At 41.5% G+C, this 23,063-nt stretch overlaps 1 protein-coding gene across 7 annotated transcripts in view; it reads left to right on the top strand.

Moving 5' to 3' along the window:
* The window catches only part of SLC25A13 (solute carrier family 25 member 13), a 174,304-nt gene that overhangs the window by 52,651 nt on the left and 98,590 nt on the right, over nucleotides 1-23,063 (top strand). For 6 of the 7 annotated variants that reach the window (XM_026506157.4, XM_044386679.3, XM_026506164.4 and 3 more), the window contains exon 4: nucleotides 11,185-11,300. The exons of the other annotated variant lie outside the window; for it this stretch is intronic. In XM_026506157.4, coding sequence (XP_026361942.1) covers nucleotides 11,185-11,300 — 116 coding nt within the window. The remainder of the gene's footprint in view (nucleotides 1-11,184; nucleotides 11,301-23,063) is intronic. 7 annotated transcript variants of the gene reach the window in all.

Here is a 23,063-nt window from a genome sequence, read left to right as displayed (position 1 = left end):
CCACTGTTTGCATGGTGCACTGGGTGTTATACGCAACTAATGAATCATTGAACTTTACATTGGAAACTGGGGATGTACTGTATGGTGACTAACATAATATAATAAAAAAACATAAAAAAAAAAAGAGGGTGCAGCTCATGTTGGTGTAGGAAAGACCTCCCCCCCCCCTCAAAAAAAAAAGAAGAAGTCCACTGTTTGAAATGCTAGTCTGGGAAGGTGGGGAGGCCCTAAGTGTTGATTGAGACGGTGTTTGTGGAGCAAGCTTGTTGTTTTTCTTAGGCTGGATGCTGGTTTGCGGTGGCCTGGGAGGGAGGGCTAATGGGGCTTACTGGGGACGGTGGCTGCTCTTAATGCAGGCATTGGCTCTAGAAAACTCTGTATAAACCATATATTGCCATATCTAAACTATAAAACACATTATTAAATTTTTAATATTTAAAATATTTTAGATAATGCGTGATGTCTCCTGTGCTTTCTGTTTATTACTGTGTGCCTTGATTTTTAAGCACCTTATCCTCTAAGTTAATTTTGTTACTGAACTCAAGTGCCTTCTCCACACCTTGTTACAAAAGAGTAAAAGTCTGATGGTCTGAGATGCAATTGATGGAATTGTTTTACAACTGTGAGTAATTCTAAAGTAAGCTTTGAGTAAAAAAGCCCAGTCCTTCTTTGCTTACATTGAATATTATAAGAAGTGTTACCCCTGAAACTTGGTCTGAATTCTCTTATGTTATCAAAAATTTCAGCAAATTCAATTTGGAATCAACACGTGGGTACTTTTTTCTTTTTTCATGGTCTTAAATACAGAAAATCATAATCTATTTTAAGCTTCTTATAAATGATGGAGCACTTGTTTACATGGGTAAAATGACTCTATCTAAGTAGTGTATTGAAGTTCATGTTAATGTTTGCTATTTAATGACACCTAATGATACTCAATGAAGGGTTATGCTAAACCGAAGAGAAAATGTGTTACCCAGGCAACTGCCTCAGGCAGACTAGAGATGCAGGCATATGGCTCTATAGTACACATTATTTCAGCATCTTTAAGCATAAAGAACCACACATGTAATTGACTGTGAAAAATTACTGCTCAGTTACTGTATTGTATGGTCATAATAGAAGTAAATGAATACGTCATTGTTGTTGGAACAAGTCTGTTGGGAATCACTTGTAGACTCTACTATTTAAGAAGCAAAAATACAATAAGAAGAAAATAGCTGGTTTAATTAACATGTAAAATTGGGTTAATTTGAATTCAGCTGGCACAGCAGATATTAATGTTGGCTTTTTTGTGTGTATGATATTCTGGCTTAAGCCTGTGTGCTTTTATTTCTTCTTGCCCACAGCATGAATAGTTTTATTTTTAAAAATATGATAAAGCCTATTTCAGTCACTTAATTTTTGCTTTGCCAAGTGCTCGTGTTATGATCACGTCGATAAAGGTTTTTGTGTGTATCCATAGTGGAAGACTTACAACTGAATAAAAGAAAAAGTTGAAATACTTCTGAGTAATTGGTAACGTTCCCTGAAAAGGAATCAGTAAAATTTAATTTCATGGATTTTTTAAAAATTTAGTTTACTGCTTATTTTTAATTTTGCTTTTAATAAAGTGACTAACTGGCAATTGTTGTTGACAGATGCCAGAAAGTAGTACATTTGCTCATCACTTTCTGTGTGTCTGTGCTTAGGTGCTTATCTGTTTTCGAATATCACTGTAATCATCATTACCTTGCTTCAAAGATTCAGAAAAACACATTGAGAGAGTCATTGTGTCCTAATTAAAAAATCATTTAACTCAATCGATTTTTGGTATTTTAAAACGCTGTTTGAGCAAAGAACACCCATGGTTACATGGGTCTGTGCTAAAAGTATGCATGAGAAAATTCTGTTCTTCACCTTGTCTCCTGGGCTTTAAGTGCTCAAAATCTCTTGAGTGGAAGGTACTTTTTGTGCCCTTCAGCTCTGAACCAAGGGAAAATTAAACTGAAGACTGGAGTCAGGAAGTAAAGGGTTTGGCAGCATGTGCTCTACTGGAAGCATTTAAAGTAACTGTTAACCAGTGGTAAGCTAACAGCTAACCTGCTACTTTATGCAGGGTGATAGCCAGTGTACAGCAGTCACTTGAAAAATGGTAGTTAACAAATTTGTGTGCTTGGTGGCATTTTAGGTCCTGATTTCTTATCTGAAGTTTATATATCTCCATTATCCTTCTTTTTTTACCATTTTAATAGAATTGAAGCCTTCTCATTGAGCCTTAAAAGAACAAAGGAAGATGTAGGAAACAGATTTTTTCAGTCTACTTTGCTTACCTGAGTGAATTTTCCATTATGGCTTAGGACGACTCTCTCCCTCCCCCCTGCCCTTGTTTTTTTTTTTTTTTTTTTTTATACCAGTGGTCTTTCTCCCACTGAATTTTTCTCTTCCTTTCCCTTCCTTTAAAAGCCCCCTTTAAACTTTCTGGGTTTTTTTTTTTTTCTTTTTACAATCCCTATTAGTGTTTAAGAACAAAGAGGATATTTATCTAGAGTCTAATGGAGATAGAGAATATGATTTGTCTCTATCTTTAAAAACCCCATGGGAATTCTTTTCCTTGATACAGTATTACTCTTGTGGGGATTGGGCATGATTAGGACTTCTTTACAATTCAAAGTTTAAAAGGTTGGGGAGGTGACAACATGAAGACAGATTCTTCTGAGGTCATTGGGCTGTGAGCAGTACTATTTAACAGGGAGAAGAAGGAATGGGGTATAGAATGAGTGTAGGTGAAAGACCTTTTTGAGTGTGTAGTTCAGCGAACTATTAGCAAAAGAGAAGTGGAATGGGGGTGAGTCATACCTGTTAAATGTGTAGATCCCCTGATAAGGAAGGAGTTGTTGGAGATGTAAGAATGCCCTCTATAAATCCCAGTAGTTGGCACAGTCAGCCTTGGGCAGCTCCAGTGCCGTTTGGAGTGAACTGCAAGGGGTGGACAGACAGGTAGACCTGGAAGTATGGGCTTTATCACTTACTGAGTCAAGTTCACAATTATGAGATCCTGTATATTTATCTACTGTTGGCAATATGGAGGCAGTGATATATGCAGAGGTGGTATTTATAGGCAAAATTCATGATAACAATACAGTAAAATTGCTAATAAAATCTTTAATAGGTTTTTAAAGTCAGGCAGTAGCCTGCTTGTTTGAACACTATTCAATCTGCCAGATTTCATTGGAGCCAATGAATTTAAATAGCCCCTTGGCAAATGCTGCAGTGAGATTTGAACCCAAGTGCGTGTAGAACTGAAGAGCCCAGCTGGCCTCGGAACAGATGTACTCCCAGGAATGCCAAGGCTGGAACCGGGGTGGCAGGGAGGGCTCCCTGTAACTGAACGTGGAAGAAAACCGGATTCTGGACTCTGAAAGGCACTGCAGAGAGCCTTCTTCATAGATAAGGAGAGGAGATCTGCTTCAGCTTGCCCAGCAAAATCATTCAGCCACTCAGGCAAAGGAAGAACTGGAACTTGGGCCTCTTTCTATCTTCCTTTTGATGATTTTAGCATATGAAATTAGGTAACAATAATTCATTGTTTCTTTAAAGCATGTTAAGAACAATTGTGATGAATTTGCCTAATTGGGGTCATGAGGCTTAGTTTGTTTCCTCACTGACCATCAACTGGCATCATTGTGAGCTCCTCCACCATGTGCCTGACTAGGAGTTTCCATGTCCTCTGTGACTGCAGGGCCTCAGAGTCTGCCTCTGGCTGTCGCAGCCCCTGTGGCCACAGGCCACTGGGCATCCCCGACGGGCGCCTGACTTCCGAGCTTGAAAAGCGGTGATGGGTATTAAGGAGGGCACATATTGCATGGAGCACTGGGTGTTGTATGCAGATAATGAATCATGGAACACTACATCAAAAACTAAGGATGGACTGTATGGTGACTAACGTAACATAACAAAAAATTATTAAAAAAAAAAAAAAAAGAAAGAAAAGAAAAGCGGTGTGCTGTGACTTCTCAGACAAGCCCTGGATTTGAACACTTCCCAGTGTTCTCTCCTGCTAAGTAAGCCCTTGGCTCAGCTGCTGCATCCTCTTCAGACTGGGCTCACTGCTTCCCTCTGCAGTCTGTGCTCCGCAGCATCCTGAGTTTTCTTCCCATGCGACCCCAGCATTCCTGGGCACAAAACCCTCCAGTAGTGGCTGTCCCCCATGCATCCTTTCAGTCCAGTCCACATCGCCTTGTACGGCCCTGCACGCTCCTTCATCCCCGTCTCCCTTCTGCTTCCCTCCTCCCCTAGTCTCCAGCCCTCTGGTGGCTCCCTGCCCCACGGGGCTCACCAGGGTTGGGCTGGCTTGGGGCCGGCGCCCGCACTGAGGTTTCTGCCCCCCAAAACTCCTGCTCCACATCTTTGCAGTGCTTCCTCTTTCTCATCATTCACATCTTAATGCCACCTCCCAAGAGGCGTTTCCTGGTCACGTAGGCAGAGCAGCCCATCTCCCATCCCCATCATTCTCAAGCTTGGCTGCACGGTAGAATCACTTGGAAAGTGAAAAGAAACAAAAGGCTGCCCAGGTCCCTCTAAAGACCAATGACATAGGTCCTCTGGGGCTGAGAAGCAACTGCTTTAAGGCATTCCTCTTTTATCCTCCACACAGAAGTTACCTGATTATGACTCATTTAATTTTTACATAGGTATGCTTGTGCTCATTGCCTGCTTTCTCCACTAGACTGGAATTCCTTGAAGACACGACTCTGTCCATCTTATTCATGTTCATGGTATCCTTAGAGCCTAGGGCATTGCCTGCTTTATCAGAGACGCAGGGAACATACTTGCTTGCTGGCCTGAACCATACATATTTGCAAGGCATTTGGGAGGGAGATGAAAGAGCTGGGAAACCCCAAAAGCTATTAAAGATGTTAAAATCATGGAGGCCAAAGCTCTTTTGATAAACTGGTGATCTCAGGAAAGCCCAGTTCTGTGGGTTTTTTTTTTTTTCCCCTCGACATTCACAGTTACTTGAACCTGGGTGGTCTGGTGGTTGGAACTGAGTTTTTGGAGTTCGATTTTACTTTTCTCTCTGCCATTAATCCTGGACAATTGTTTGGCTGCTGTTTGTAACACACGGAAGAGGGTTATAAGAAGAAGTTATTTTTGCGAAGCACTCTTGCGGTTAGGAGCCCGAAGTAAAAGTGGTGATTGGATTTTGATATGGTGCATTGTCTACGACCAAACTTCCTGAAGGCTGCACAGATCAGATCCTTATGTGCAGTTGCTTAAACTTCGCTCGCCCCACAGTTGGCCTGGAGGTGGGAGCCAGGCTGGAGATGAAAGGGACCACATGTGGTATAAGCCCCTGCTGAGCGAGAATAAGCAATAGCCGGGAGGTGGAGAGAAGCTGGGGGGTATCCACCTTGGAGAGCCAGTTAGTGTGACTTTCTGTCATTTCATTCTTTCTTTGGTCTCTGCCCCCCAACCATCCCCACCCCTTATTCAGTCCTCCTGCCACTACCTAAGTTTAGATCCTTGATGTTTTGTCAATTTTTTTTTCTTACTACAAAAGTAATTCAGTATGCGTATTATTGAAAAGAGTAGACAATATGGGCAAACAAAAGGAGAAAAACCTTAAGTTTCTAATATTTTAACTACCTAGAGAGAACCATTGTTAACACTTGGGCGTACATCCTTTACACTTTTCTGTATGTGTTTAAAGTATTATTTTTGTCCATTTTTAACAAAATGGGATCTTTTTTTGCATGCATTTGTATAACTGTTTTTTTTAACTTAATAACATGAATCTGTTTATAACAATGGTAGTGGTCAGAGAGTATTCTGTATACGGACGTTCCTTTATTTAATCAGTCACATATTTTTGCGTAGTAAGGTGGTTTTCACTTTGCGCACTGCCATCAACAGGGCCGCTTGAACATCCTTACAGATAACAGTTTGTACACATTCATTCCTTGTTTTCTAGGATACATTCCTAGAAGTGGGATTGTGGTATCAAAGAGTGTGGGCACTTTTAAGACTCTCGCTGTGTTCTCAGATTGCCCTCTTTGGGGACGTATCGCCCTGTAGTCCTTCCCCTTGTCATAAGGCACTCTTCTTTCCTTCAGGCCTTCATGGCTCTTCTCTGGATTCAACCAACATGCCTCCCCAACTCCAGGCTCTTCTCCTTCCAGCTCAGTTCACACTCCTCTTCCAGATTAAATGGTTTAAAGCACAATTCGTTGTGTCAGAAAGAATTTCAGACCTTGTGTACTGTCAAGCTGTGAGCACCACTTCACTGCCCTTACTCCGGTATACTGGCCCTGCATGCGGCTCTTCGTCTGCAGCCCTCCTGCCTTGGTTCCTGGCTCACCATCTGCCCCCCGGGCCATCAGTTCCTGGGGGGCAGAGCTTGCACTTTTCACCTGTGTCTTCCCAGCACCAGCCCATGCCCAGCACACAGAGTAGGCAGGGAAGCCTCACTGCCGTTGGCGGCCTCTCCTTCCCCCGCCTCCCATCCCTGCTTGATCACGTCTTACGTCTGCAAGACTGATGGTACATGTCCCCTTGGTCGCATCTTGCTTCTAACGTCACGTGATTATACTGACATTCTCCATCTGTTTTCTCTCAATATACTGATAATCTTTCCTTCCTCTACATCACTGGGTAATTTATCTCCACTTCTATTACTTGCCACTTTTTCCCATAATACTCTGGTTTTCAGTCTGTATTCTCTGTTTTAAGCATTGCCAGGCTAAGTGCTATCCCTTGCAAACCTGCGAGGAGGAGACGTAAAGGGGTGCCACTGTAAGGAAACTCTGGCATCGTTTTTCTGTGTGTCCTTCTTGGATCCTTCTGTGTATGTACTAGTTATGAGTCTTACACTGTCCTGAGCCCCGTGTACAGATAAAGGCCACTTTGAATCCCCTCTCTCCTTGGCTCAGTATTCGATTGTAGAATGTGGTGTTTGGGCTGCTTTATGTGGACTCTCATGGGGTTGTAAAGTTGCTGATTTCCAAATGGCTTTAGAATAAAGAGAATAGTGGCTCTAGTGGCTTGAAACACAAAAACGACTTGCTTAAAAAAAGTCTCTGGTAGCATCAGAACCATGAAACAGAGTAGTTGGAAACCTCTTCCCTCGTCAGAGTGGTTGTAGGCCTTTGAAAATGGGACTCTTGGGTTTGCTTCTCTTCACTGACCTGTGTCCCTCTCTTAGTTGCTGCAGGTGGGCATAGTCAAACAGTGTTCTGCAGATAGTGGTCGTCGAGTCCACAGAGTTGTGTGATTTGTTTCAGAGGGCATCTAACGTTGACAGAGGAGTTTTGGGTGGAAATGGAACCAAGTGAGCTCACCAGCCAGGTCTGAACTTGATTAAGCTTGTATTCTTTGTTGTAATTTACTCTAATACCCATTAAATCTGTAAAGCAAGACTGAAGTACTATTTATGTGAAAATATATGTGTGTGTGTGTTTAGATAGCATGCTGTAAATGAATATAGTACTATGTAATTATTCTGATAGCCCTCTAGTCAGATTACCTTGAAAATCCAAAATGATCTTGCTGAACAGTAAGACATTATGATTTCATGGTTCATCTATATACCTCCTACATAGATGTATAATACTTGTATCTAACAGGATTACCAAATTACATACCTTTTTGGTATCTGTAACATGCCTAAAATACCAGAGTATTCATTGGCCAGTTATGGTTATGCAGCCACATTGACATTGCCAGATGGGGATTTGTTCATGCATATAGATAGTGTTCGGGTTTCTCATACCATTTTGAGAGATGTAAGGTACTCTTTTTATTGTATTTAAGTCTTCATTTCAATCATTAAATAAATTTAAAAATGCCTCTTTTCTGGATAATATACAGTTCAATTCACTTTAAATTAACCAAACGTCTGTGCAGGGGTAATTGAGCAACTAGGATTATTTTGTGCTGGGCAAATTGCTGGCAAGCTGAACTGGTGAGCAGTGCGGCTGTATGGTTGTTGGTACCTGCTCAGGGGAGTCCTGGGAGTAGGAGCCATGGCGAGAAGAAAGCAGATGGTCAGAGACACCTCTCCCTCTCTACTGCTTCGGTGGTGTGGAGAATGGTGAGGAGGAGTCCTGACTGATCAGCCTCTGGGCAGTTGCATTCGCAGCTTTAAGTAGCCTTTGTTGAAAAACTCCCAGGTCTGTGTTTCCTGTCTCAGCCTTTATATTAGTTTGCTGCTGTAACAAAGTATCCCAAACCTAGATGGCTTAAAAAAATAAATAAATTTATTGTCTCACAGTTCTGGAGGGTAGGATCCAGGGTGTCAGCAGGGTTGGTTTCCTCTGAGGGCTGTGAGGGAGAATCTGTTCCAGGCCTGTCCCCCAGCTTCTGCTGGTTGCTGGAAATCTCTGGCGTTCCTCGGTTTATAGAAGCATCAGATCTCTGCCTTTATCTTCACGTGGTGTTCTTCCTGTGTGCATGTCTGTGTCCAAACTTCCCCTTTTTATGAGGACTCTAGTCCTGTTGGCTTAGGTGCCCCACCCTATTCCAGTCTGAGCTCATCCTCACTAGTTACATTTGCAACGACCCTGTTTCCCAGCAGAGGTCATATTCTGAAGTACTGGGGGTTGACTTCATCGTGAACTTTTTGGGGAGGATGCAGTTGGACTCCTGTCGGCCCCTCTCCTGAGTTCCACACTGGTGCTTTTGGTTTCCTGCTGGACCCCATACTCAGTGTCCCACCAGTACCTCAGATGTAACACAGTCAGAATTGGTCTGTCTCACAAAGCCCTTCTCTCTTTTTCTTTTTTTCTCTCACTCTGTCTTTGGTGGTCATATCATCATCTCACTCAGTTAGCCAGGTTGGATGTTTTGGGCGTAGCGAGGCCTTTTCCCAGGCCCTCAGTCTCTGACATCCATTTCTACCAAGTTCTGTCATTCCTGCCTCGACTGTATTTCTCTAGCCTTTCCTCTCTTTTCAGTCCTGGTGTGGTAGCTGTGGCTTAGACCCCTGCTGTCCCTTGCTCTCACACAGTCTGTCTCCCCATCTCATCTTTTCTCTGTTGAATTCATCTTCCACAACAATTCCTTTTCTAAGACAAAGATCAGAACCTGGTATTTATTAGCTGCCCCCCTCTCCCCCCACAAACCTTCAGTGACTTCTCACTGCTTGCAAAGAAGTCAAGATATTGTAACTTGGCCTTTAAGGTCTTCCCCAGTGGCTGGTATTACAGCGCAAGCCACTAGATACGGGGTTGGCACCACCTGCGGCCTTCCCTAACGCAGTACACCCTCTAGGTCGTTACCTCTGTGTTGCACTCTGCTCTTTCCTCAGTGTGGAACATCCTCTCTCTGCCCTCTGCTCTTCTTGCCATCTTTCCATCCAAGCTGTAATTCTGTCGCAGTCAAATGGAAACCAGGACACCTGGGTTTTAGGCCAGAATGCCAGGAGCCGGTTGCTTCCCCTTCACATAAGTCATTGACTTCTAGTTTTCTCAAAAGTAAAACGAGGAGGCTGAAGTAGATGATCTCTGAGATTTTCTCAACTTTAAAATTTCTTCTTTAAGTACCACACCTCCATGAAGCATTCCCCAGGTTTGTAGGCAGAGTGAATCACTCCTCTTGTGCCCCCTTAACACTTTGTGTCTTCTTTTACTTTTGACCCTCAACTCGTCCGTTCTGGTGGGCATATATGCACGTGACTACCTTGAGCTCCCCCAGCAGGCTGTGAGCTCCTCAGGGCCCCTTAAGAACGTTTGACTCAGCTTTCTTTCTTTTCCCATCCCATCTGCCCCTGCTGTTGCTTGCACAGAGACTCTCGGTGAGACATGCTGAGTGGTAGAGAAGATGTTCTGGGCAAGCATATTTCTGTGACACGGGCTGTTCCTGCTCCCGAATGTTCCCATGCATTTGGAAGGATGCGTTTTGGATGGTGAATGACAGAGATAGTATATTGAACACACCATGGGATTTTCCTTTCTTTGTGACATTATTATGATCAGGTGACATTCTGGGAAACACTTAACTTCGTAACACTTTGTATAAAAATGTGTTCTCTCTATGAGATGCTTAGAAGTAATTAAGTGTTTTGAGAAACACGGAAAACACTCCTGTTTTCTTCCTCCCTCTGTATCCTCCAGAGACTTGGACTATTTCAGTGTATCATTGAAATATTTGGACACGTAAAATACAGAATAGTGGCACAGAATATTTCTGGGAAAGTTTTTGTGGAGTGTTTCCTCCTTGGAAGTCAAAGCATCTCTTGCCTGTCATATTGTTCCGAAGAACCAGATTTGATCATGTCATGACCTTGCTCAGAAACTTTCAATTTCTCCTTGCTTCCTAGAGAAGAAAATGCAGGCCTTTTTTGTTTTGTTTTGTTTTCATGCCTATCTCTAGTCTTACACTTCTAATCTCACTTCACAGTGTTTTCTTTTATGCGCTCTGCTGCCCGGACAAAATTGGTTGCTTACCATTTCCCTTGTACACACCCTAGCTTTCTTGCACCTGCCTTTCTGCAATGACTCCCCCTGGCTAGAGTGCCCACCCTTCTATGCCCATTACTCTGTACCGGAATTTCACTCATTTTTGAAGACCCAGCTCGCGTTCCATTTCTGCTAGAAAGCCTTCTTTGATTCCCTGCTAGAATTCTATTCTCGTCATCTTGGTCCCTGTCTTAAGATCAGTCCCTGTCTTAAGATTGTATACTGTTTCTAGTTCTAGACTAGTGTTCTCTGCCCCATCAGACTAGACGTTCCTTGGCGTCACATTTCATGTCTGTATTCTACCACCCCTACCAATACTACCCCTAGTTGAATCCACATGTGGTTGGTAGATTCAGCAATGAATGAGTCTCTGTGGGAGACACATGGTGTATAAAGGTATTAATGAATGACAGAGCTGCTCTATTTTGCTGCTACACAATCATATCTTAACTAAAATATCTAAGCTTTAATTCTAGAATCCAACAATATGCCTGAAACAAAAATGCCATGTTGGCTAAAAGTTACATTTGAAGTTACAATTCAGACCTGTTGTATTCTTTGGATTCTGTACATTGCTATTTCAGTCCACTATACGTGAAAGGAAATGCCGAGTGTTTATAAATGTTTTTAGGTTTGAACGTAATTTTTTGACAGCGACGTTTAATTTTTTCCCTTAGTGTCTATTTGTGTATGCTTTTATTTTCCACAAGCTACTGACTTTATGCTTTGTGCTTGTTTTATGTTGCAGATTAATATCCTTTCAAGAGTTCGTAGCATTTGAATCTGTCCTGTGTGCCCCGGATGCTTTGTTCATGGTGGCCTTTCAACTGTTTGACAAAGCTGGCAAAGGAGAAGTTACTTTTGGTAAGGGCTGTGAGTATGTGTGCCCCTAAGTAAGTGCAGACTGTGTGAGCATGGTTTTTGGGGGTTTTTTTGGCCCCCAGGAATGAAGTGTATGGAGAAACTTTTAGAAGTTAAGCATATCCCTTTTAATGAAGATAGTTCCGTATCTTGGGGCTCCAGTTCAAATATCTTTCTATTTGAAAAAATAAATTTCTGGCTTAGTTTTGATACTCTCGTTTAGGTTTAAGGTGAGGGAGGTTGTGCATGACTTTTTCATTCGTAGACCACGAGAGCTAGGCAGGCCTTCTGTTCATTCCCTTCACGATCAGTGGTGTTTCCACGGATAGGAGGGAAATGTTCATAAACTGCCTGAGAACAGAAGGTACCTGTGCCCCCGGCACTTTGAGTCCTTACCTGGTCCTCGTGGGGTAGCTTGCGTGCAAAGCCTCCGCACAAGCTAGGAGTTGAGGGCAGCACCAGAAGAACTTCGGTCCTCGGGGCGGTACATGCCCCCTTGGGTGGGTCGTGATGCCTGCTGTGCTGCCACCTTCTTAATTGTGAAAAGGCACAACCAGCCTCATGGGGATTAGCTGCAGAGCTGCAGAAAACCCAGAAGTCTTTTAAGTATTAGCAGAAAGGAAGTACTGGGGCAGGGGTAAGTTCTTTATTACAAATAAACTGCTTACTGAAGTTTTTAAAAAAGTAAAAATAGAGTGTTTTATCCTGAAGGTAGATTTGACGGAAAGTCCCCCGTGTTCCTTGGACTGTGTGGTGTCCCGCGTGTGGTGTTTGTGCACGTGAACCTGCTGTAGATAGCGCTGCCCGTGAAGGACTGTGGAGCCCTGTTGGGCTTGTGGATTGTTGATTCAGGGGACATGGCTAAGGTGCCCATTGTAAATGTCTTTATTCATAGTTTCTGATTGATTAGACTTCCTGGGCTGGTCTTACTTGATGGATGGTGAGAAATGTGCAGATGCGAGGAAAATACAGATGATATAATAGAGCACCATCTATTCTGGAATAGTTCTGGAATTGGAGAGACTTTTCTCCGTCCAGCTCTCGGCCTCTGTTGTGTCTGAGGTAGTTGCTTATCCTCTGAGGTCTTCATTTTCCTTATCAGAAATGAAGACAGTTGCTACATAAAGTATAGGTAAGGCAGTATAGCAGACTTATTCTAGAAACCTTCCCCCTTGTGCAGCCATTCGTCCACGTTCATTTGACATGACAGTTATTTAAGGCTGGATCAGCTGAGGCAACACGTTAGACATATGCCTGGTTTTGTTTCGTACAGTCTAGCAGCTCAGGTGCTTTCCATGAACAGTCCATGAGGATTATTTCATGTTTAAACATCCCTAGAATAACTTCAGTTTTTTCCTTTTCTGTCACCCAGTTCATCTTAGTATCACTGTAACCACAGCTTTTCTCCAGGAGAGGTGAGTGCTGTGTTTAATAGGCTTTTACCCTGTAAACAAAATCATAAGGGGGATGTGGCAGCCTGAGGAGTGTTTCGACAGCAGGTATCTTTAGAAGAAGATAGTAACAAGTATTTTCCAGGAAACTTACAATGGGGTTGGAGAAATTTTTAAAAAATGGAGTTGGACAAAAAAGAGGACTTACTTAGTCAGTCTTGGTCTCATAAGCCCACAGAATTAAGAGCATCCCAATCTGTGACCTGGCGGCCTGTCCCTGTGAGGCTGTTTGAGATGTACGCAGTGACACTCCTACCTCTGGTTACATCCTTAGCTTCTTGTAAGCCCTTCACCCAAGAGTGACCTTTTTGTATTTCAGAAGATTGCTGGGTGTGCATCTCTGTGGGAGGGGTAAGCATGGAGACGTAAGAGAGAAAGGCCGCCTTTTTTACCTCCCACGTTGGCTCCGTCAGCTGTGGTCATGAGGAGAGCATTGTTTCACGCGACACAGAGGTTTATCTGCGGCCTTCCCACAGGCTGCAGGCAAGGCAGGAGAGTGGCCTCGGTTCTGGTACCTCCTGGCTTTGCGTTCCATCCAGAGGAGAGCCGTCACACTCTTGCTCTGTATACATAGTGGGTTTCCACACGAGGGCTTGCTGGAAGCGGCGCTTGACGAAGCTCGGTAAGCACGAGTGTTTGTCATCAAGCCGGTGGTGTTCCTGCTCCCGCTAATGCTGATTCTGGTACACGCCAAACAAAAATCCGGTGGCATGAGGGGCAGATAATCAAGCGTCACATTTCAGTGAAGGCTTGCCCTGTTTTCTCTGAGACCTTGTTTGTGTTTGTTATGTTTTCATGTCTAGATTACTCCTGTGTTTGCTACAATGAAAAGATCTTGATTAGGCCAATTTTGTTCCTTTGATACCGAGTTCACTATGTTCACCTGTTTCCTCTGAGGAAAAACGTATCTCCAATATTTTGTTCTCACCATGTTTTCTTGTTTTGATACCTGATATTTGTAAGTGCATTTTGAGATGTCAACAGGTGTGTAACAGGATATCTGTATAAGAAGAAAATTCTAGTTAACAATTTGCAATTCTGTATGTGTGGAGAAAAGACACTTTGTTCTGTTTTTATTTGCATTTTTAGCCTATTTTGTATATGATAATGAATTTTTACTTTTCGTTTTAAAGTATACTTCATATGAGCATAGCATACGTATGGAAGAATGCACAAATCATAAGTGTGCATCTTGACGAACTTTTGCGCAGGATATATACTTGCTTTATCACCATCCAGATCAGAAGGGGAGTAATGCAGTGCTCCATGGGCCCTTTTCCAGTTATCGTCCCCCAGGCCCATTGCTAACAGCTGACATCTGTCACCATTGACTGGGTTTGCTTATTTATAACCTGATAAAAATGGAGAGATACAGAATATACTATTTCACTCTGACTTTTGCTCACATTTTATTTGAGATTCAGCCATGTTTATGTTGTATCTATTTTTACCTTGTTCTTTTCTTTGTTTTATATTACTCCATTGTAGGACTTTATCCTAATTTGCTTGTTCATCTTACCATTGGTAGGCATTTGCACATAGCTTTGGTAGCCACAAATAATGTGCTTTGAACATTGTTTTATCTATCATTTGGGATGTGGTTTTGGGGCCATTTCTAGGAGTAGAACTGCAGGGTCATAGAAAATGTGTGTGTTTAGCTTCAGTAGTTACTGCCGAACAATTTTCCAGAGTGCTTGGACCAGTGCATTCAAACTGTCAATGTATGACAGTTCTCGTTATTCCATTCCTTTGCTAACACTTAGTATACCAGTCATGTTTATTTCAGTGATATCTCATTATGTGGCTTTAACATGCATTCCTGATTACTAATGGGTTGTGCAACCTTAAAAAAATATTTACTGGCCATTTGCATATCCTCTTTAGTGGTGTGCCGTTTTTCTAGATACAAGATGTTCATGGGTTGTATAGCTCATAGATATCTTGACTCCGTGATTTATACTTCCACTAACTTAATAGGGCCCCAAGGAGTATGTTTCTAATTTTAACGTAGTACAAATTATCAGAATTTTCTTTTACAGATAGTGCTTTCCGTGTCCTATTTAAGAAATCTTTGCTTGGGGCGCCTGGGTGGCTCAGCCTTTAAGCATCTGCCTTCCGCTCAGGGCATGATCCCAGGTCCAAATAAATAAAATCTTGAAAAAAAAAAAAATCTTTGCTTATCTCAAGGTCATGAAGATAATCTCCAGTGTTATCTTCCAGAAGTTTTTTGTTTTTCTTTCAAATTTAGATTTTTAGTCTTTCTAGAATGTGTTTGGATTTTTTTGGTTGTTTACTTTTGCACGTTGTGGGGCTCAAGATTCTTCCCCAAACCTTATGGATATTTAGTTTCCCAGCACTATTTATTGAAAGGATTGCTCTTTCTTTTATTACCCTATGGTGATACAGTAATCATAAATCACTTGTGAGTCTGTTTTTGAACTCTGTCCTTCTATAATTGTCTGTCTGCTCCATTGCTATACTCTCTTAACTACTACAGCTTTGTAATAAGTCTTGATTTCAAATGAATCCTTCAGCTTTATTTTTTAAGATTATTGTGGCTATTCCTGGCCTTTTGAACTATAAAAGCAATTTTAGAAAGAGTTGTCTTTACAAAAATCCTGCTGAGATTTTGAATGCTATTGCATTGAATATTTTTAGTGTGCTTACGTATATCTATATGTGTGTAAATTTTTGACTCCCTTAAGGTTTTCCTGGAATATTTAAATCAAAGCTCATTTATTTTTTTAAAAGATTTTATTTATTTATTTATTTATGAGGGAGAGAGCATGAACAAGGGGAGGGGCAGAAGAAGAGGGACAAGCCGACTCCCCGTTGAGCGAGGAGCCTGACGCAGGACTCGAAATCATGACCTGAGCTGAAGTCAGATGCTGAATTGACTGAGCCATCCAGGCACTTATTTAGTAATAAATAGTCTGCCTGTTCCACCACTATTTGGAAAACATAAGTTTGTGGAGACTACAGATTTTGAAAGAAGATAAATATGTATGTGATTGTCATCTAAAGATGCTAGTGTATGTCTGCCATTTTGTAGGTAGGTCTGTTGCCAATAGGAATCAGCGCTGAACCTCTCAGAAGGAAGATAGCAGGAACATGAGCTATATTTTACATGTAAACTGAAGAGGAAGCATAATTTTTAAAAATATTCATGAATCTTTTAATAGATTTATGTGAACACATTGAATATAATAAATGGAAAGAAACTTCAGAATTCTGTTAACTTGAGCATCACTGATGTTACCAGATTTTGATTAACATAGTGGACAAGAAGGATGTACAAAAGAGTAAATCATGGTAGAAGGCAAGCAGGAAAGGAATAAGAAAGAGGAAATGATACTTGTTGATGGTCTAGTCATTTAACCAAAGGAAAGAAATAATAAAGTTACATTATATTAATTACAAGTTTCTACACCATTATATGAGAAGATAGTTATAAAAGTTTCAGTTTATAATATTTAATTTAATTTTTAATTTAAATATTTTTATTAATTTAATATTTTATTAATTTAAATTTTTATTTAAATATTTAAATATAATATTTAATATAATTTATCTATTTAAAATGTACATTTTTTGAGTATCAACATGATTTTCCTTTTTTTCTTTTTTTAAGCATTACTTTTATGCTAGATCGGAGCAGCAGACTTTTTGTGTGAAGGACCAGATAGTAAATATTTTGAGCTTCATGGGCCTTAGGGTCTCTGACAACTAGTTAACTCTGCTGTTCCCATGGACGGTATGTAAACGAATGGGTATAGCTGTCTTCCAATAAAAGTTTACTTACAAAAGTAGTTGGTGGTTCAGTGGAACGTAGTTTTTCAGCCTGTTCACCTTAGTATTAACAGGAACATATACAATTGATGATGTTAATGCTGAGGATTAAGACACTTAGTAGAATGGGTAAGTTGTGGTGATATTTGGATGATTACAATGAGCTATGAAACAAAGAAGGTTCTCCTCTGTGCCCAATGTGGTTTGGTTGGCTTTATTGAGAAAGTGCCTTTTGAGCACAAGTTTCAAAGAGGTATAGGAATTGGGGCGCCTGGGAGGGTCGGCCGTTAAGCATCTGCCTTTGGCTCAGGTGATGATCCCAGGGTCCTGGGATCGAGCCCCGCATCGGTTTCCCTGCTTGGCGGGAAGCCTGCTTCTCCCCCTCACGCTCCCCTTGCTTGTGTTCCCTCTCTTGCTGTTTCTCTCTGTCAAATAAATAAAATCTTAAAAAAAAAAAGGTAGGGGAATTGATCATATAGATAGAGAGATGGAGGAAGGAGAGGGACTGTCCTAGGCAAAAGGAATGTCTGTTGTCTAGGTTCAAAGACTGGAGTGTACTTGGCACATTTGAGGAGTACAAGGAGAACCTGTGTGAACTGAATGAGTCAGAGAGACCCTAGTAGGAGAGAAGTTCAGAGAAGTAGCAGATCTGATAAAGTAAGACCCTTTGGATCAAGGTTAGGTCTTGGAGTTTGATGGTAAGTGAACTGGGAAACCATTACAGGATTTTTTTTTTTTTTTTTAAAGCAGAGTGATGTGATCTGGTTTATGTTTTAACAGGATCATTCTGGCAGCTGTGTTGAGAATAGATTATAGAAGGAATAGAGTAGACAGAGAGGGACCAGTTAGAAAGCTATTGCAATAATCCAGCTGAATGATCATGGTGGCTTGGACCTGAGGAGGTTAGGAGTATTTTGGAGAGAAAATCAACAGGGTTCTCTGACGGATTGGATGTGGGCTGTGAAAGAGAGAGAGGAGGCAAGAATGATTTCAAAAACTTTGGCCAACTGGAAGGGTGGAGTTATCAACCAAGATGGGAAGGGCTACAGGCTTGGAGCGGGAGGAAAACAGGAGCTCACTTTTGGATGTGTTAGTTTGATGGCTATTGGGTATGTAAATGAGGTTGTCAGATAGGCACTTAGATATATGAGTGTGGAATTTGGGAGATAGAAATTTGGCAAATAGTGCTTGAAGCTATTTGATTGGTAGGGGCAAAATAATTAGTAAAGGTAGGGATGTCTCTTGGATCTGACAATGTTGTAAGACTGAAGATCCAGCAATGAAGATTGTAAAATCTTCAGGGAGCTTACATTTTAGGGATAAAGTAAACGAACAAAGATTATATGATGTCAGGATAGACTGTAATGTAAGCTAAGTGGGTAGGAGGGATAGAGGCTATATGAGCAGCCCTGGAGGGGTGTCTGTGACCACCTAGGTGATGTATGGATGTGAATGGCAGGAACTTGGAGCTGTAGGGGTCTGGAGGTGATGGTCACTTGGGAGATGCCATAACCGGTCTAATGGAGGCCTGGGTTGAACTTGTATCTCTGGACCTGCCAGAGAATGAATCATATATAATTTGACCGTGGGGTGAAAGGAGGTCAAAGGAAAGGAAGAAGAACCGGATAGTAGCTACTGAGCTTGTTCTGCTCCAAAGACATGCGGTTTTATAGAATCTCTTGAAAGAAGGCAAATACCTGTCATTTTATCTTTAAGTGTATTGATCACTTACTACGTACTTGCCTCTGGGCTACGTGCTTTCTATGTAATTTATTATTTAATCCTCACAACCTGGGAGGTCTATCCTGTATAATACCCATTTTTCTGATGAGGAAATGGCCTTGGGGAGGCTAAGTGACTTGCCCATAGGCTTGGTTGCTATGGCACAGCCAGGTAGCAGCCTGATGACAGCCAGCTGTTTGCTGTTTACCACGTCCTGTCTGCCCTGGGGGTGGTCATGCTCTACGGGGCGGGCCCTTCCTTCCTAATGAAGATAGGTGCCAACTAATCCAGAGTGGTTTCAGTCTTTATCAGACATGAGGGGGATTTAATAATTTTTCACGAAGAAGTAAAGAACAATAAACAAATGCATTTGTTAGGAGTTTGTTTATATGGCTATAGTGGAAAGTAATTACAAGGCAGAACAGACCTGGGTTAGAGTTCTTAGTAGACACAGAAAGTTGCCTCGGTAGCACAGGTGTCTGGGTAATTTGTTGAAATGTTTTGACATGGTCTCACCAAGGAAGCTTTATCTTTTGACGTGAGCAGAATTCTGAGGAGAGGGGAGAGTCATAGAGTGGTAGGGGGTGGGGAAGTGGTCTTTGTACAGGTTGAGGGTGTTAGAGGAAGCCCTTGCTTGAAATGTGCAGCTTGAGAGCTGTGGGTGCCGTATGATGGAGCTCCCAACCGCAGGCCCCTGAGCAGGACTTTTAGTTAATAGGAGAGACAATTGGGAGTCCCACCAGCTCTTCAGAGGACAGGGACCGGATCCAAATGGTGCTTGGAAAAGATGGATTTCCTTGCATTACATGGAGTCGGGCACAGCCAGAGGCAGACATGCCTGTGATCATTGTGTGGGCTTTCTGTGAAGCAGGCAGATGACCGCTCTCCTTACGCGAGTAGAGGATGTGAGGATCAGGGCTTGAAGGTGTGGTGTAGACGCACTGTGAAGGGCGGTTTCCCAAACACTTTCACTTTTCCACGTTTCTTATTTGAGGATGCTGGGAAAGCAAAGCATGTTCCTTACGAATTTTAAGAAAGAGTGCGTTTTGTGGGGGTGGTAATGAAACTGTTAATTTGACGTATTTAGTGTACCCACAAATGATCGGTCTCTTAATAATGCTAATTTAACATGAACTATTCCTAACCTTTGCTAGTTCTTTGGTTGTTTTATCTGCAGTAGGCGACAGGAGCATCCTAGCTCAATAGTAGCGGACAACCTGAATCTCACTTTTGTCGAGGGAATGTCACAGTTGGACCCCCTGAAAACTCAAAGTATATTCTATACCATAGCACTTTAGGTTGAAATCTAAGATTTTTACTCGCATAGTGCTGTTACATGTTTTTCTCTTCCTTTAACTTATCTTTTTTCATTACAGTGAACAAAATTTCGTGAACTGTTTTATAATGCATTTTTAAAGTTATCATTCTTAGTATGCGAACATAAGCCCACAGGTTCATCATCTATGTGGTAGTGTTGTGTGTGGGGGTCTGCAGTTTTTAATTAACTCCAAAGGCAGGAATTCTCCAGAGACAGGACTTCTTGACTCTGGGGTTCTGGGTAAGTGTCAGGGAGTCCATGAATGGCCACAGTTGTCAATAATGTTTTGTTGAAATGAGGATTTGCTTTTAGCAGATTTCAAAGAGGTCAGTGACCTGCCAAAAGGTAAGAACTGCATTTTGTAGAGGGACTGTTGAACGAGTAGATGTACACCTTATTTAAGAGTTCTCTAGCTGTTAAGTACTTCAGTTGTGAAATAGTGTTCACCCTGTGCCACGCTTGGAAAGCTTTGATTGGTTTCCTGCTGCAGCTCCGTCAGTTGACCTGGAGTCTTAAAAAAAACTAGCCCCGTCTTGCTCTTTCATTGGAAACTGCAGTGGCCTCTTGTCTTTTATCTTCGCTATTTAACGATATTGTGAGTCTTGGGTACCTTCAAGTAGTGGTGTTTCCTGTTTCTGTTAGTAAGTATTGTGTGAAAAAAGGACTCTCCTACTAGACAGTCATAAAACCTAAAATTTTTAGTAGTTAAAGCCCTGAGAAGTCCTACGGAAAAATAAATCTATTTAACTTTGTCAGACTTACTTGAACGGGACCTTTCTTTTGTGTGTGAGACCTAAACACAGTCTTGAGAACTAATGAAGCGATCTCTAAAGCCCTTTTCTAGTTAATTCTGTGACATGGATGGTGGTGTTTGGAGGGGCCCTTTCTGGGTTCATGGTTAGATTTTGTCCAGGAACACCTGCTGTGATGAAAGTGGAGTTGGCATGCTCTGCTATGGGAAACAGACAGGCTAGATGACGTGACAAAATACGCGGAAACAGTCCGCTTCAGTCATTTTGACTCGGGGAGCAGAAAATGATGAGAGTTAAAATTATGGAAATAAGTTTTGAAGGTATGCACCCAAATTTAATAATACATATAAGAAGGTAGAGGAATGTATGTAGTAGATTAGAAGAGGACAGAACTTTGGCCATAATTTTTTTAACTTGCTGGGAAAATCGTTTATTGTTATCTCTGTAAAGACACTTGGAAAATGAAATATTCAAAAGATAAGCGAGGGGAAAAATCGGTTAAGAGTTGGAAAGAGCGTTATTTGGGGGAGGTTCTGACTTTGGTGTTTCACAAAAATAACGTGTTATTTGGTGAAAGAAACTTACTGACCTACAGTAGATTTAGTTTATATTATTTTAGGACTCAAGTCCATTTTCTTATACACATTCCAGTAGAGAATGAGAATATTGAATAAGAACAGTGTGTGTCTTGAAAGTAAATAACCACCACATTGATAAGAATTGTGGCATGCCCGGGTACTGAGTGTCTTGCCTGAGATGCCAGAGACTGTTCAGAAGCTGTTCCAGTTCATTGGGTCAAACATCCACTATTTACGAAAAGCTAAATACGGATTTGCACGATTGACCATAATGGCTTCAATTTTGAAAGATAGTAGTATCAGGGAGCACTTCCAGTTGGTGGGATAATTTGAGAATCGTCCATGCTCAAATGGCTAAAATATTGTACTTTTTGCTACTTCATCACTCCATTTTAAAAATAGGGGGGATAAAGGCCTGTTGAGAAGGTGGAAGAATGTCAATTGGAGAGTAAATCACAATAACCCTGTGAAGCCACTCCTTAGTTAACAACTGCCTGAAGGTTAACCCTTCTTCAGAAGCCTGTCAGTGTGGAGGGGCTGACTGGGGGCTTCGCCACTGTTGTTTGCGTGGACGTGTGTGCGTGGATGTGTGTGCACGCAGTGTGGGTCAGGTGAAGGGGAAGAGGACTTGTGAAGAGTGTAGAAGGTGTGGAGAACAGAAAGCTCACAGTAAATCCTAACACTTGGAGCACTGGGAAAATTTGACTATTTTAAACTGTACTGCTCACTTAAAAATAGTAAAATTATACCATTATTCTTTCAGTATGAGGGAGAGATAAAAATACAGTTTTTCTAAATTGGAAAATTTGCTGTAATCTGGCTGCTAATGACTGATTTCTTCCAACAGTTGCAAGGCAGTTTTTGCTCTGATAGGTTGATAAAGGAAACAAAATCAAGAACATATTGGAAGTTCTCAGAGAAAATTACAGTTTAGGTATGTGTTGGGGGTGGATAGTTAGACATTTTAATTGAAATAAAACAGTTTTATACTAATATGGGATCACTGTGGGTGTACATTTGTAGTACATCTGCTCTTGAAGCATTTCAGTAGGGTTAAATGTATGTTAATGCTTTTGCAAGAAAATTATTTTTGAGCACATCCGTCTAAGGAAACTAGCTTAGGAAATCGGTTTTTTAAAACAATATAGATATTATACTTGCATTTAGAGAATGAATTAGGAATTCTGTGTACTGCCTTAAAAATTTCAAAGAGTTGGAATTTTTTGGTAGTGTTCTTTAGTGGTGAGGAAAGTTGATGGTAATTAATACAACAGATGCAAGCTTACATCACAGTCTGCTCTATACCTCCAAACATTGTGTTAACGCACCTACTTTTGATATTATGAAAGATTGCTAATGGTTTAGTCTGTCCAATTGAAAACAACTTCTCTATCGTGTAGGTTGAAAAAAATCTCAGTTGACCTTTCACTGTTGATTTAGATAATGCATATGATAGAAGATTAATATCAAGTGCTAGGTATCTCTCAGGCTTTAACCTTTTTTTTTTGTTTTTTTGTAAACCAACGTTTATACTGCGATGAGTTAAGCAGTGTAGCAATCTTGAGGATTTATAGTTCCATCAGATTTTAGAATAGAAGGATTCTTAGCAATAAAGCAGACCATGGGTTTTGTTGTAACAGTGTGGAGGTGTTCATTGCCACTGTGGACTCCCTGGCTCCCTCTCAAGTCTGCTGAATTAAAATCTTAGGGTGTGGGGCTTGGCAATTTGTTTTAAACAAGCTCTCCAGGGGAATGTGTTTTCCCTGCAGTTGGACAATGGCTGGTGTAGTTTATGGCTTTCTTTCGCGGATATGGATAGAAGCCCAGAGAGGGGAGAAAGTGACTGGTTTTGCAGGAACCACAACTTTGTCTTCCGCACTATGAGAAGGATGATGTTCTTTTTCTAGGATGCCCATGACCTCATCAGAGTAGTCCCGTCCCTTTCTAAGTACAGAATTGGAAGAGGTCCAGATTAGCTCTCATTTTTACCTCCGCGCACCGCATATGTATGACTTCAGTCCCACGTGCAGCCTAGCTTGCCTGCGTGTTCGCGCGGAGTGCGTATATGCTCGTGTTGTGGAAGATACTTATCACCACTGTACCTGCATGTTCAGAATAATAATAATACAAAGTTTACGGGGGCTTACAGAGAACTC

Source organism: Ursus arctos, unplaced genomic scaffold (assembly GCF_023065955.2).
Source record: "Ursus arctos isolate Adak ecotype North America unplaced genomic scaffold, UrsArc2.0 scaffold_3, whole genome shotgun sequence".
NCBI lineage: Eukaryota > Metazoa > Chordata > Mammalia > Carnivora > Ursidae > Ursus > Ursus arctos.
Note: the sequence above shows the minus strand (reverse complement) of the source record. Positions and strands in the feature narration are given on the sequence as shown.